Raw genomic sequence first — 17,395 nt, 5'->3', positions numbered from 1 at the left:
ATTTAATCAAATCTTCAAATAATTTTAACAGTGGCCATCCATACAGAATTCTGTCTTTTTTCCCTACCTATCACAAACTGTCATCTCAAATCACTAATTATTTTGGGATAAAAATGACAGTGGGGGTAATGACATTTAAAAAAAAAAAGTAATTTCTATGGCTAATTGCCTTGTTAGCATTTCTAATGCATGCAATTAAATAATATTTCACATGTTATGCATAATGTCATGCTATAATTAATGTTTTTTTTTTTTTTTTTTTTTTTTTGGGGGGGGGGTGTCTTATACATATACAACATTAAAAGGTAACAAAAATGATGAAGGCATGGTAAAGGTTTCCAAGACAGTTTTAATTTGACCTTCATATAACAAAAAGAAAGAAAAAAATCTATCTGTTTTTATATAGTAATCTACCCCAGGGACATAAAAGTGCCTATTTGAAGAAACACCATTAAATGTGCACGCTTCCTTATTGTAAACACTTCAGCTCACATGAGGATTTCATATACAGATGACTGTTCCTCAGTCACCTTGTAGCAGCTCATGTGCTCAGATTATAATTTTGTTTGTTTGTTCTGCACCTTTTTCAGGTTTACGGTTCAGGCTCTCAGACAAGAGCTTTCCAATATGTGAGGTAAGCACTTGATAAAAAAATAAAAAAAGGTGTTTTTGTGTTCATAACTCCCAAGAGCTCTTTAGAGTATGTCTGCATGTGTAATTGACATTGTTGATGAAAACTACACAACAATACAGCAAAACAAATGCTATATAAAATAAAAATTAAAAAATTTAAAAAATCCTAATTATAGGAATGCATAGGCGTAATTTGCAGTGGGATGGGTGGGACATGTCCCCACCACTTTTTGAAAGGGTCGATATTGTCCCCACCAGTTTTTGAAACATCTCGCAGCATGGATATCTAATACAAAAGAAACACTTTGATCAACAGGGCATGAACTGTTGTTCTTGAATAGCTGGTTTTGTTGGCATGATGACCATATAATCATCATATGGGTGGACATTCTGTGTCAGATGCAAGTAAAAAAATCTGATTTTTGTCATGAGTCATATACAGTGCCAGTATATACAGCCAAAGTTTATGCAACACATCCATCGGTCACCTTTTTTTCCTTTCCATTTCCATCCGATTTCATGTCACCTTTATTATTCTTTCTACAGTTATTGTGCATGTGAATGATAAGGGTAGTGAGAAAGCCCATCTGGTCTCTGTAATGTCAAAAAAAGGAGAAAAAAAAAACCAGCATAAATGAAATGTGTCAACCAGGACAAAAGTATTAAAATGAGCCTGACTGCATCAGTGCAGTCCTATCTTTTGTCTTAATGAACTGAACCTTGGGAAAAAACAGACGTTCTTGACAGATTGCTCCATGGCGTTTTCAAAGACGGAGATCTGCTTTTGATGGGATTACTAATGCTTTTTGGTAATTACACTGAAGGTATTTCAAAGGCTGAACTCTGTGTTTTGATTTAAAAGGCTACAGTGTTTGTGTACAGACTGATGATGTGGTGCTATGTTGTATGCAGTTATTAGTATGAGTAATGTGTCAGTTATCACTACCAGCTCATAGAAAATGCTTGATTAACTGATATGTTGAAAAGTTTAGTTGTTATGCTTTCAAATCATATCACATATGAATGTATCTTTGTAAAAAAAAAAAAAAACGCTGAAATTTTGTGAAGAGAACCACATAAAAAAAAAAAACACTCATTCCAAATTTTACAGATGTTATACACATGTAGTATTGATAATATATTTATAGTATAAATAGCTTCTTATACAGGAAAATATATTTTTAGGAAGGGGTGACTTGCAAGGGGATCTGTATATTTGGGGGCAGACAGGTTTGCCTTAACTATGTTCTGATTAATAGGAGAAGGATATCAGCTTTTCCCGGTCTGTTGGCATAGTTACTGTGCTTTTGTTTTTCTTTTGTATGGCAGTAAAATAGTTTGGTGAAATATAACATTTTGGAAGAATGGGTACATTGGTCTGACAGAACCTTGTTAGTGTTGTATGACCTTCACCATTTGTGTGTGGAATTTTGTAAATGCCTCTTTCGTCTGACCTTCACATTTATTTCATCATTTTTCCAACTTCAGGGAACAGAAAGGATCTCAAAAGAAATTATGGCACTGTTTGTAGACGATATTTTAAATAGAATTTAATCAAGCCAGTTTCATCTACAGGTATTTGTTTTTGACACTCCAGTGGGGCAAGAGAACAGAGCCGTTGTGGGTTATTTGAACTATCTCAATCTCAGCAGAACAAACATTTACCTTAATATGTGAAGTTTGCTTAATTAGGATTGTGTAATATAAGAGACAGAAATGACCGCAGAATTTCCAACTTTCCTCTGTGAACCTGTTTCATACTCTTCTTTGAGGCCACAGTATCAAATGGCAGACACTGGCTAAGTTGCTAAAAGCTCTACCCAGCTTTTAACCATCTTCATATGTAAACTACTGGCCACTCTCCTGAAGGAATTGTTTATGGCATTGATGACACAACGTGCAAATTTAATGACTCTAGCAAATTCATACAGCATAATAATTGACCCTTCGCAGGATACTAACAACATGTCGACAGACAAGACAAAGCAGGTTACTTATGATTTTAAACAAAGTCCCAGCATTCAAACTGTGTAGTTTTTTTAAGAAATGCAAACAATAAAAAAACATTTTGTGGCTCTGTAATGTGTCGTGACCATGGTCATGACAGATTGCTGTAGTGCCTCAGCTTAAGAGGCTCGTAAACCGATCATCTCTTCCTACTAGTCCATTTATAAATAAACATGAATGAACATGAGAATGAATGTTGTTTCAAACGTGGAAAGACGTCAATAGGCTACTTTGTAGGCTGCTTTGTTGGACAAAATGGCGGATTCGGCATTCTGATTGGTTAGATCGCTTGTCAATGAAACTCCCTGCGAACGGTCAATTAAGAGGGAAATCAAGGCTGACTTTGTACTGACCAGTAATGTTGCAAAGCCATTGTTACCTGTGGGTTGCCATATTACCACTCGGCATAGAGCAAGTTTGATAAATAGAAGTAAATTTTATATATAAATATAATTATATAATATTGTATTGTATTATATATCTTTGTCCACCAAGGTGGAAAATTGTCTTTGGCTCACCAGCACATAAAATAGCTATACAAGTAGTGTTAAAAACAACAAAAATAGAACGAAAAACAGACAAATTCACCTTTCATAAAAAATATAAGGTAACACTTTATTTTAGGGTCTTTTAACTAGTTGCTTATTAGGATGCGTATTACTAGAATATTTGCTGTTTATTAGTAATATTAAGCACATATTAATGCCTTATTGTGCATGACCTTATTCTACATTCTTAATCCTTCCCAATACCTAAACTTAACAACTACCTTACTAACTATTAATAAGTAAATTAGGTAAATAGTAAATTAAAATCTGTGTTCCCTATACTAAAGTGTTACCAAATATAATATAACTATGTAGTATGATTATATACATTTTATATTTATATATTTTATTTTTATACAGTCTTTGGAGTTAATAAAGTTGTTGTGAAATATATTTTTTTTATCTATTTCTTTTTACCAGGCTGTACATTTTTCAGTGCTGTAGAGCAGCTTAAATCCTGAATTGTAATCAAACATCTCTTATGCCACTGGTTTCAACTGTTGGATACAGATGCCAAGGCCAATCCTTTAAACATAAAGTTGCAGGGAACAAAAAAACATTTCAGCTTTTTTTATCCCTCTTGACTTGTTTTATTATTTGTTTTGATCAAGAATCTTGAAATATTTTACATTTTTGATTGATGAGGTGGGTTAAGAGAATGTTTTTTCAGTTTTAGAAAGAAGATCTTGTAGTAGTAACTAGTAGATCAGTGTTTAATAGCAATGTCATGGCTTTGCATCCAACACATCAATGTACTGTAATTGAGTTCTAGAGTATTTTAAAGATTTGTTTATATCTCTTGCAGTCAGACAATGAGTTTTCCACTTTTCTTAAAGTGCTTTAAGCATTGCATTTAACTGTGCGTTAAATTTCCCTAATACCTGACAGATATCACTGAAAATAAGAATAAAAGAAACAGCACAATGAGTCTGAGAATCGGCCCACACTTTTTTAGCCAATCAGAAAACTAGCCAGTCAGAATTGTTTTTTGTGTTTTGTGTATTCAGAATTTCTGACGTCAGGTTGACTGACATGTCTTTGAAGGACAAATGTGGTTTGAAGTGTTGGAGGGAAACTAAATCGTTCCGTGGTTAAGACCACAGACTAAATCACTGAACTCGTTTACAGTACAGATTCTTTATGGAAGCTTCCAACCACATTTCAACTAATTTCATGAGAATGCGTAACTATTTTACAAGTTGCCAATTTTGTGCAAATTGGTATGATTTGATTTAGGAAAAACTAAGCATGAGGGCCAACCCCTAAACCTAACCCTCAGTGAGGCATAAGGAGATCGCACAAAATCCTATGAATGAGGTCATACAAAATTTGCCACCAATTTTCAGTGGTGGACGAAGTACAAAAATCAAGTACTTGAGTAAAAGTACAGATACGTATCATAAAATATGACTCAAGTGAAAGTATTTAGTGCTCCTTTTCAATTTTACTTGAGTAAAAGTACAAAATTACTTGATTTTTAATGTACTTAAAAGTACTGATTGATGAATTTTTATTTTGTAATTTTATATAGGCCACTTATATGAATTAATTTTATATTATATATTTTATATAATCCTATTGCTCAAAATAATTATGAATGATGCAGATACAAAATATGTAATGTGTGTTGACAAACAATAATAAAAATCTGCAGCAGCGGGGAAGATGAACGTGCATGTGTTATTTTAATTTGTGTTAGTCACACGATTCTGGATAAAATGAGAATCAAGATTTTTATTTGTCTCTTTCAAATAGAAATCATGATTCTCCCATGATTCTGAATAGACTAAAACTAAACTAAACAAAATTGTGTATAATTTTTTACTAGAGGACAAAATATTAACTGCTGCAGTCTATGTAAGTAAAAGTAAATGTTGCTCAAAATAAAAATAATAGTAAAGTACAGATACTTGAAAAAATTTACTTAAGTACAGTAACAAAGTAAACATATTTTGATACTGTCCACCACTGCCAATTTTACAAAACATAAAAAGTTTTGAATTGCCGTTAGAGTGTGTTGGAAAATTTTAATGCTCAATCCAGTGGTTCCCAACCCTGGTCCTGGAGTACACCCAGCACTGCACAGTGTAAATGTCTTCCTAATCAAACACAGCTGATTCAACTTGTCAGCTCATTCAGGGCTTCAGACTGCACCCAAAACAAAATATTCATTTGCAAGTGATATTTTTGCTGAGATCGCCACTGGCGACAATACAAACTTGCATGTTATAATTGTAAATTTATGTGCATGTTCTGTGACCAGTATCAGTAGCCTATGATTTCTGCGATGCAGAAAAAATAGACGGAATCAATTCATAAAAACGTAATTTACTGCATAGCGTGAATTGATGATGAATAAATTAAGAGTTTGTCAGTATAATTAAATCAAATCACGATATGGACTAATATATGTGAATATTAAACCGCTTTAATATGAATCCTGCATGTTCCGTGTCTGTGTGAATTAATGGTGCAGACGCACAGTACCATTTACTACACACATACTGAAGCAAGCGTGACGCACAATGTGTTTCTCAGCCTCTGCCGACTGACATGAACATGGAAACTTAATCTCCAGACTCAGAGCTGCTCTGATTCTGTCATTTCATGAGCATTTTAATGTTTCATTTGAGAAAAACTATCATCATATCATCTAGATGCAAAGGTCTTTATGGCAACCTGTCAAAATAAATGTTCGGGAAAAGTAACTTGTGACAGAATTACTATTGTACAGTATAATGTACACCGACAAACCATTACATTTATGACCACCACCAGCCTGGAGCAATGAGCATGCCTGGCAACCAAACTGTGCCGCATATGCAGTTCACAGAGCAGTGTATATGTTTCAGAATGGGAAAAGCTGCCATATTGTCGGACTTTGACAAAGGACAAATTGTGATGGCACGGCACCTCGGACCTTCAATCTTGAAAACGGCGCTCCTTGTAGGTTGTTCAAGTGGGGCACGGATGGCCAGACAATGGACCGTCATGCAGCCCTGTGTTGTCCACAGCTCATTGATGCTAGAAGAGAGTGGAAACTGTCACACACTGTTCACAGTGACCGCAAGGCCACAGTGCGACAAATCACCAGCAGCTAAAACAGTGGTGACCAGGGCAAAGTGTCACAGCACACAGTTTATTGCAGCCTGCGTAGCTGCGTAGCTCCATACTAACTGCACGCCATCGCCAACACCTCATGAAATGGGCCCAAGTTAATTGAGATTAGACTGTGGATGATTGGAAGAAAGTGACCTGGTCTGACCAATCAAGATTCTTGGTGCATCAGGTTTGAAGGCCAAGCGTGGATAGGCCGATTACCAACAGGATGTGGCTCCTGGATATGCCCTCTTGGGCAGACACGAGCCTGCAGTGTTTTTTGGGACACTTTAGACCCCTGTGATGAGCAGGGTGGGCAAGAGCCGTGAGGGAAAGATGCGAGGCCAGTGATGCGAGTGATAATGAGCATCATCAGAGCTCTCATGGAGGAGCTCCGAAAGCATGTCCCTCCTTCCTCCCGGGTTTCGGCACCAATGTAATGTAGTTCGTATATACGGGAAGAAGGAGGCGGGAACCGGCGAACGTTTAACAAATTTTAATTCAAAATAAACTAATAAATGAAAGTAAAATGCCGGCAGTTTCTCACAGACAACTGCCAGCCACACAAACATAACCAAGCATAAAATAAAGTCCAGGCCTGGTCCTCTCTCGTCCTTCACTGTCGTTGCTCCTCCTTTTATGCTTCCGGAGCTCCTCCATGAAAGATTATCACGTTCTCACTCACATCACTGGCCTCGCACCATTCTCTCACGGCTCTCACCCGCCCTGCTCGTCACAGCCCCATTATCCCAATAGCACAATCCCTGATAGTTGTCGGGTATCTGAAAATCGTTGCAGACCAAGTGCACCCATTCATGGCAACTGTGTTCCCTGCGGGTGATGGCCATTACCAATAGGATAATGCGCCATGCCACACTGCCAGAATCATCAAGTAGTGGTTCGAGGAACATGATGGGGAATTTCTGTTAATACCTTGGCCTGACACAAACCCAATCGAACATTTGTGGTGTGACTTGGAAAAGTGGGCTCGCGCTACATCACCACCACCCTGCAATGTACGGGAACTGGCGGTGGCGTGGTGTCGCACCTTGGCAGGTGCTGCGACTCCACTGTTTTTACAAATAATTGGCCATTTTCTTTGTTTTAACGTATACTTGTCTGAGGCTGTATCAAAAGTAGAGCTAAACGTTGCAATCATGGAAAAATCAAATCTATGTTTTGTGGTGTGTTTTTTACACTACTACAGGGTTCCTACGCGGTTTGGAAAAGTATGGAAAAGTATGGAATTTGATTTGAGTTTTTTCCAGGTCTGGAAAAGTATGGAAAAAAGAAATCAGAGTATGGAAAAATATTTGTGTTTCCAGACTATTGCCTCTATTCAGTTTTCTAATTTATTATACCTGCAAACTAGTCACTTTGTGGCGAAATTAGCAGTTTTGAATCAAAATACATCATTTATGTGAATCGTTTACATCCGAAGAGTTATTTTTTCGGGGTGAGTGACTGTGTGACACAAGATTCTCATAAGAATTGCAAATGGGGTTACTATTTTTCCATAGACTGGAGTTAGTCACGATCTGTGTCTGTGCTCTGTGGCGTGACAGATCGCTATAGCGCTCGTGAACCAGCCATCTCTTTGACTTTACTAGTTACAACACAAAATGATTGAACATCTGAAGGTATGTTGAAAGATACAGTACAACTTACCAAAATCTGTCATGTCACATGCAATCGATTAATCAGCGTTTCAACCGCAGAAAGGCGTCAATAAAACAGCTTGTAAAAATGTCACATTTAGCCTACCTCAGAAAAGCCTTACAATGTCCAATAACTCATCATTTAGCTACAAAAATGAACTTTGAGAGGAGCATTTTGCTAAATATATGCTCTATAGCAGTGGTTCTCAAACTTTTTTCCCAGTGGTCCGCACAATGGTCCAAGTGCAGGTCTCACGGTCCGCATATAATTTGCATATGACGTCACCAATGCAAACCAATCAGATTTAATGTTATGGTATTAGCAGATAATACTATTATTATACTATGATGTTGCACACAATAAATAACAAATAAAAACTAACTTACTGACATTAGCTTCACAATAATAATCAGTAATGCTCAATGAACACACAAACTGTATATACAATCACTTTAAGTTGCTATTTAATTCTGTATGACTGTATGACTCTCTTCAACAGCATCGCAATAGTCACCAAACAATCACATAAACGCCTTAATAAGCAAATGTTACTCAGCTCTTTTTACAAACAACACTGAGCGCACTGTAGGCTAATTACAATCTCTGACGATATCAAGCATTCTGTCACGTCGCAATCCCTCGCGCAGCATCGGATCCGCGGGCGCGCGCAGAGTTGGGCTCATCCAGCCGCAGGTGTGCTGATGCGGTTATTTTACTGATTTAAAATACATCAAACAAACACATCGAATTCACAGTTCAGTCTTCTGAAATTGTAGGTTTTGCTTGTCAAGTACTTTACTACAGAGCAAACAGGAAGGCTGCCCATCTCACTCATTAGGCCTAACAGCAAACTGATTCTTCCATTCTTCTTACCTTTGCTGCTGATGCTGCGACTCTTCTTGTTTGCATGTGTTCCTTCATTTTATCTTCCACATTTAGCTTTTCTCCTTTAATAGCAAATTTGATAATTTTGAGGCTTAAATTTACAAAATTAGCCTAACTACTGTTTGAATTCTTCCAAAGCGCGCACTTGTGTTTGTTTCGTTAACTGAGTGATTGCGTCATTAGCCTACGTTGCCTGATGTCTGAAAATAATAAATGCTCACCAAAATTATTTTATGACAAATAAAGCATTATAGCTCATTTATATTTATTTAATTCACTTTAATTTAAATTTTAAAACAAAAATAAATTGTATGCTATGGTCGGCATATCGCGGGCAGCATTTACATTTGTGACGGGCCGTAGGCTGAGAACCACTGCTCCACACCCATTCAAACGCTCGCTGCGTCGCGCGACTCATATCCAATTACATCAAAAGTATATGCTCACTGGATGTCATGGCAACCGAATCACGGAGGAAAACTTTAAATATCTCGCCTTCGCTTTAATTTCGGACCATCTCCAAAAAGACATAAAACACTAAACAAATGATTTTGACATGCATTTTTCAAAGTAAGAAATCCAGATTTTTAATCCCTTACACACAGTTACTGCTGTTGAAATACGAAATGGAGGCGGGTCCGGATTGAATTCCCTCCGGGTCCGGATCCGGACCGGAGTCCGGACTTTGAGAAGTGCTGCTCTATAGGCTATTACATATTCATTGTATTTGTACTTAACATGTGCTTCTATATTGAATACATAAATCTGTTTTATGACAGTCACCATTTAAATGTTTAGGCCTACATAAAAAGAGTAGAAAAATAATTGTCACTTTTATTATAACGTTATAATAAAAACTTCCTTATGTGTAAGTTAGCCTATATGTAAGTAACTTACGATCAATTTAACCTAATATTATAATGACGTACCAGCTGTGGTTCCCTGTATTGTTTACAGCATTAGTTGAGAGATTTTTTTCTTTGAGGAAATTTGCCATGTACTGTACCTGATAGGCCCAAATTAATAAATACTGAATCAACGGTAATCAAATCAAAATCAAATCGCAAGCTTCTGAATCAAAATCGCATTCGATTGTGAAATTTGTCAATGCTCAGCCCCGGTGCCAAAATGTTTTATTTTTTATTTTTTACTTGAAGCAAATGTTGTTTTTTCCATTTATTTTCTTTTCAGAGTGCACCAGAATGCTTCCTTTACATGTTAAAATCACAAAAATATTCTCCTGGGGGAGGATGCCCCCAGACCCCCTACAACTATCTACTTTCTACATGTCACCTTTTTCACCTCTCTTCACTTTGCAAATATGTTTATAGAGTTACGAATTTCTAAAATATTACGGAAACTGCTTGTGCTACTCATACTCGTAGGCTACTCTATAAAAATACTTTGATACATATAATATATGAAACATATAATGTTTCATATATTATATGTATATATGATATATGATAATATATGATACATAAAATGTCGAGAACAGAGCAGATGGATAAATCACAGAAGGATCTCTATAAAGGAAATGTATCGAATTAATAGACAAATTAAATATTATCGCCTATGTAGCGAGTGGTATGGCCGGAAAGGGAAACAAACTAAGTCATGCCAACTTGTTAAACGGAATATATTAGTACTTGTAGATTTTATCCCCAACAAAAGTTACACAGGTACGTGGTTTTTAAGAAGAGAAGGGCCTAGACATGAATACTAAATACAAAACTTTATTTCAACAATCAAACACTAATTTAAAAATCACTAAAAGACTGTAGGACCCGGACTACAAACATGAAGCAGTGACATTTCCTCTCTCAAGATCCATTAATCAGTTCATGTGAGTACAGTGGTTCAATATTAATATTATAAAGCGGCGAGAATATTTTTGGTGCGCCAAAAAACAGAAAAGGAGACCGAGGCTCACCAATGGCAGAAATCGTTTGGAAGGAGGTCTGGAAATTTGAGTATGGAAAAGTATGGAATTTTTAAATGGAAAATGTGTAGGAACCCTGCTACTATATTTCTCCACTATTGGCGTTGGGTCCAGAACTCTTTACACAGATCAGCTATGCTTCAGGAACTCAAGTAGCTATCATGCTGAGCATGAAAAAAACTGTCTACATTTCAATGCTCTCCTGGTGACTATCCGTGCAGGAAGATTTCATCAAAACTTACTTGGCTATTATACAATTTATTCATCTGTTTTGGATCATGGACACGCTGTGATGTGCAAACAGATCGCTAGACAGTGGGGATCCGTTACGTCCTCTCGAAAGATTAATGGCTTTTTGCTTATCTTGCTGCTGCTCTCCCGGGATGTTCAACTAAATCTGGGACCGGTTTACCCAGGAATACAGCAGGACTCAAGCGCTGAGCCTCATTTGGCAACATCCATGGTGGTGTCTCACAATGAGGTGAGTGCCTGGGGATTCCCTGTAGATATACCTGGCCTCCCAAACAACAAAGTGAGTTTAGTTAACAACGTACACAACATTCCAGGGTATGATATTTCTACACTGATTTCCTGTTATTTTACAAGAAGCTCTATTGAGGTACCAACGTATAATGCTAATGCTTATGTTGAAATCCTGCGGCAAGAAAGCAGAGGCTATGCAAGATCTTTCAGACTGTTAACCATGCAAAAGTCCTATGGGACCTGAAAGTGAAACCGAGATGACTTTTTGGTGGACATTTGAAAATCAGAAGTATAGTTTCAAAGAACGAACAGTTGTCTCATTTATTATCCAACTCAAATTTCTTTGAATCTTTGAGACATGGCTGCAACACTCATCTTCTTCTAGTGTATTTATTATGCCTGGATAACAATGTTTTAGATGGGACATATCTTCAGGAAGGAGTATTAATATACATCAAAGATGGCATTAAGTGTGAACATCTCATGTTTAACAACGTTAATGATTTAGAATTTGTGGGTTTGAATATTATTCTATCCCCTCAAATGTAATTTATTGTTTTATGTGTATATAGACCCCCTTCAGCAAAAGATACCTTCTATGATCAACTTACAGGAATTAAAAAAAAAAATGTCATCATGGGTGGTTTTATCTTGAACTGGGAAGATAAATTAAAAAGGAAAAATATAAAAAAGACTGCAGATAATTTCAATTTAAATCAATTAATTAAAGGGCCAACAAGAATTGCTAAATCTTCCAAGACACAGTTAGATTTAATATTTACCAACAAACCCAAAAGGATAATTAAGAGTTATAATGTTATCACTGGGTTACCTGATCATAATTTAACCTTGGTTGCATGGAAACTATAACAAAAAATAGGTTTAAAAATAATACAGTAACTTCTACTAATGTTTTTCATTGTATACCTAAAGGGAAATTAATAGCATTTAATGAGGAAATAGCTGGTTTAAAGTGGAACGATATACTCTCTTCTAAGGATATAGATTATGGTTGTAATACATTTTTTAATAAAATTAATTCTGAAAGAGATAAATTTACTGTTAGAGTTCAGAAAAAAATCAAGCATAAAACTAATTTACTGTGGTTCAATGAGACTTTATGGAAGCTGATGCAAAATAGGGATTCAGCTTTAAAGAAAGCTATTAAATCTGGAAGAGATACAGATAGGCTCTGTTATAAAGGTTTGCGAAATAAAGTTATCCGAGAGATGAGAGTAGCTAAATCTAATTATTATCTTCATCTAATGAGCGAGGCAAAAGTCAATAGCAAGCTAATTTGGAAAAACGGAAATTTTCTTTTACGGAAGGAGCCAATTTTTATAGAAGATTTTAAACTTAAAGTTCAGGGAAAGCAAATTGAAGATGATTATGCCATTGCTACTACCTTTAATAATTTTTTTTTTTATTAACTTAGTGAATTAGGGGAGAAATTTGTGAGGAGGGAAATAAATATGTTTCTAATTGATGTTTGGAGTAAAAGTTGTAATATTACCAAGACTAATGAAATGCCCGTTAACAAAATTATTAGCTATTTAAAAATTCTAAATGTAGAGATGTTCATCAATTGGACACCATATTTTAACTCCTGTTATTACTCATTTAATTAATTTGTCATTTGAATATAGTGTTTTTCCTACTGCATGGAAACAAGCTATTGTTACACCTATTTTTAAATCTGGAGATCATTATGAAGTTAGTAATTATAGACCCATAAGCATATTGCCAGTACTCTCAAAGGTTGCAGAGAAGATTGTTTTTGACACAGTTAAGTCTGGTTTACACTGTATGCAGTTTTGTTTCAGAGTAAATTATTCTGCTGAAACAGCTACTTTACATTTAATAGAGCAAATAAAATCTAAAGTTGACAAAGGAGGATTAGTCGGTGCTATATTTTTAAATCTGCGTAAAGCCTTTGATACAGTTAACCATGAAGATCTCCTTTCTAAACTATAACTTTCAGTTCTCATCTGACGCTCCAGCGTGGATATTCTCATATTTATCAAATAGAGAACAATATGTAAAAGGGGTTAAGTCCTGTACCTTACATTATACAATGGGTGTACCCCAAGGATCGGTGTTAGATCCCGTATTATTCAGTCTTTATGTTAATGATCTCCCGCAACAGTGTGAAGGGATACAAGTGCAAATGTATGCTGATGATACTGTCATTTTTATGCATGCGAAAACAGCAGAGTTAGCTGCTGAAAAGCTACATGCTGCTATGGAAAGGATTACATTGGCTGGAGCAATCGTGTCTTAGCTTGAATATTGGTAAAACAAAAGGGATTTTCATCTCAAAAACAAAGGTTCAGACTCCTAAAGTTGTTATTTTTATAAATGGTGAAAAGATAAAAATAGTTAATGAGTTCCATTATCTTATCAAATCTTAGTTTAAAAAAAAACATGTAAAGGAAATGGTGAGGAATATTAAATATAACTATATTGTTTTGACTTTGACTTTGACTTTGACTTTGACTTTATTTCAAGAATGCTATAATGCAGCTCATTCTTTCTGATAAGATCACACCCTACACTGCCTTGGTACTGTAGGTTCTTGGTAGAAATCTTAGCATCAGGATATATTGACTGTAATTAGGCACATTGCTTTTCAGATATTGTAGGTCAATAATTAAGTTTCAAATTGCCTTTACATTCATTTTATGCAGATAAGTCTCTTAAACAGCAGGATGTTGACCTGTGGAGGTAGAGCATAGATTAGAAATGTTGATGAGAATTAAAATATTTAGACTGGGAGAGATTGTGACATGCAGCAGATCAGAGCAGGATTGCCCAAACACACCTACTCAGGAACACTCAGAACAATGTAGAAGACATAGATCATAGACATCCTATACAAGTAGCGTATAGTTTCATCTGCTGTCCCTTAAACATGTTGCCCATACAGTCTTGGTCAGAAAGATCCATCTTATCTGTGATGTTTTCTCAGTTATTTATCATTATAACATGTCTACTTGATTTGTTATAAACATCTGCATTTTTTTCTCTATTTCTCAAAACATTTCACCACATTTAGTCAGTTTTGGGGTGTGTTCACACTTTGGTTCTCTTGTTTCTGTTGATCCAGATCAAAATAGAAAATGATAGTTAGTTCAGGTTCACTTAGTGTTCACAGTGTCATTTTTAAAACCGTTCTTAAAGATACAGATAAAATAAATAAATGAAAACAGCTTTTATGATGTATATTTTGTGACGGAACTTATCGAACATCCAAAACAATGCTGGGTGCTCCGCTAAATGCTTTTTGTTTTATGTGCGTACATATGGTGATATTTTTTTTTCCAGCTGAGAACTCAAAGAGCTTATAAAATGTGTAAAAGAGTCAAAACTGCTCCAGGGATTCCTCCATTGCACACAAATGAAGATCTGCTGCAAGGAGACATGGTTCAGACACCTGCATTGAACTGTAACGGGCAACATCGCTCACTCCTATGACAAGAAAGTCCTGTTTTTGGTTCTCTTAGATGTCTTTGGTCTGTGTTGCATTCATATTTCAGTCACACCACATCAGAGTTCATCTCAGTGGATTCGGATGGCAGCATTCACGCTTGTTCAAATAAACTAATACTTCAAATAAATTAGAAGAGCAATCACACCAGAGTTTGACTTAATCAAACCAAACCTGCCAAGTGTGAACACACCCTTAATGTCATTAGTATTGTCCCTGATACTTGTGAATAGCAGGAAAGATGAAGCCTAAGCTCTTTCTACATAATTTACAATTACAAATACAGATGTTACAATACCAAAATTCCAGTAGTTGATACCAAAATTTAAATTTCACGATCCTTGATATCAGTTTCAATACCAAAACTTAAATATTAATATACATTTTGTTCTGGGGGAATAGGCATCAGTCTTCCATCACACTAAAGAATGAGAGAGATGATCGGAGGAAATCTCAGTTTAGAACTTGGCAGGAAATGTCACTTTTCACAGGCTCTGATACCCCTCCCAGGGTCAGAGCCCCTTCGGTTCAAAAAGATAGCTTTGCAGCCCTTGTCTGATTCATCCTAAAGATAAATACGGGAGTGTTATCTCAAATAAGCAGTATACACTCTGTGAAGAGAAGATGGACCAGTATGATTTATCTCATAGTGGAGTTAAAGGAAAAGAGACCAATTCATTATCCGTCTTTCCTGCTGTATTGACAGATCAAAAGCAAGTCTTTGAGCTAGTGTTCAATGCACATCTAAAAGGAATAGTTTATCCAAATGATAAAAACTTTGTCATTATTTACTTGCCTACAGGTTATTCTAAACCTGTATTTTTCCATGGATCACAAAAAGAGAATTTTTTGTCAGAAAATAATCACAATCTCATGCTTGGTAAACTATTCCTATACTCATTTTTATCTTACATCTTTGACAATTTTGCCTTTATTCAGTAGTACAGAGGATGATACAGAGGAATTGATGGTGTGAACAGAAAGAAACCGGATTAGGAAAGGACCACACGCCAGGATTCTAAATCATAAGCCTGACAGTGTTAGTGATTGAACGTTATATCACCAAGGCCAATATAGGAAGATAATATAGCAGATTTTAATTATCAGCATCAGATAATAAGTTTTTCTGTTTGCCTGATAAGTGTCAGAAGTGGGTGTTTATTTTGAAAGTGCCAAGACTTTTATTTTGACAGTGCTAAAAACATCAGTGCCTAAGCACAGATGCACAAGGAGCTTTTATTCTCCATCTTTATTAGATTACTGTCCTTGTTTAACAGTTATGTCAAATGAATTATTATGAAAAACCTATGTAAAAAAAAACAAACAAACAAAAAAACAAGGGAAATGCTATAATACTTTCTCATATACTGTCTGCATTCAGCAAATCTATATCATTTAAAGAAGTCTTTGAATATCAAATAATCATTTCATTTCATGAGCCTTGAAAACTTGCATAAAATTAGGTGTACTCTATGTGATGGTTCGTTCATGCAAATCGGCTGTGTTTTCGTGTCACTGGACACATGCAAGCAAGAAATCCTGGATTTCAAACGATGCTGTGCAAGCCTCTCTTTCAGTGTAAAACAGTGTTATCAGTTGCCAGGCAGAAATTTAAATGCTGAGCCAAAGCCACACAATGCGATATCTAATTTATGGCTGAAGCTCAAACACACTTAGAGGGGTTTGAATAATTGCTAAAAGTAAGTATGAGTAAAAGTGATGTTTGATGTTTCTGTCAACACCTTTGTTTATTCAGAACATTTTCTCACAACCCCCTCCATGCTTTAGGCAAGAGTATAAAGCACACAGCTTGAGCACAGCACAAAGCCCACTGATTTCCTGCCAGTTTCACCTGTTCAGATTATGCTATCCTACATAATAATAGATTTAGGACTGCCTCACACAATATAAAGGTCAGTGTGGTGGCACCTAGCTCTCTGCTGTAATTTATTGGCTTTTTTCAGACTTTTATGAATTGCTAAATACAAATGATGGCAGCTGCCATTTAGAACGTTATAGACAAGACTTATTCAAAATCTGTGAATCTGCTTCACACATGGAAATCACCAGTTTACACATTTATTATCAGTGGATAACATAGACAAAGAAATATTGATATTATCTTTTGATTGAGTGATGTTTAAAAAAAAAAAAAAAATTGTAAAAAGATTCATGTTGGAATGATCATTAACATGGTTCTCTAACCAGGCATAAATTGAAATGTTTTTTCCAACAGTCAATTCATCCACACTGAGCCATTGTTGTGTCAAGCAGCAAAACTGCTTTACTACTTGACATAATAATTGCTTATCAAAAGAAAATATGTTTCATCTACAGTAGGATTTTGGGCCAACGAAATCACGCAGCAGGTGGCTACCTGGTACAATGCAAAATAAATAGCAGCTAAGCATTCAAATCATTGCTTTTTTTGCTTCTTATTGTAATTGGGCACTTGAACTTGAGGGAATTTTTTCTTTTCTTTTTTTTTTTTTTTGCAGTAGGATGCTGGGACTCTCAAGGCCTTAATTAAATATAAATGTGCTAGCCAAAAAAGTTCTAGCAAAGTCTTTTCAGTTCCTGAACTGACCTTGCAATCCTTAACAGTTCATTATTCACAGTCTGCATTGCATCCAATTAAGCCTTGTCATAAAA

The 17,395-nt window shown here is 35.8% G+C and overlaps 1 protein-coding gene across 2 annotated transcripts in view; it reads left to right on the top strand.

Moving 5' to 3' along the window:
* The window catches only part of uxs1 (UDP-glucuronate decarboxylase 1), a 95,629-nt gene that overhangs the window by 72,282 nt on the left and 5,952 nt on the right, over positions 1–17,395 (top strand). For both annotated transcript variants that reach the window (XM_067409113.1, XM_067409112.1), the window contains one exon: positions 591–634. In XM_067409113.1, the coding sequence (XP_067265214.1) occupies positions 591–634 (44 nt within the window). The remainder of the gene's footprint in view (positions 1–590; positions 635–17,395) is intronic.

The sequence above is a fragment of the Chanodichthys erythropterus genome, chromosome 14, assembly GCF_024489055.1.
Source record: "Chanodichthys erythropterus isolate Z2021 chromosome 14, ASM2448905v1, whole genome shotgun sequence".
In the NCBI taxonomy this organism is placed as follows: Eukaryota; Metazoa; Chordata; class Actinopteri; order Cypriniformes; family Xenocyprididae; genus Chanodichthys; species Chanodichthys erythropterus.
The sequence above is the reverse complement of the archived record's forward strand: the minus strand, read 5'-3'. Positions and strand labels throughout refer to the sequence as shown.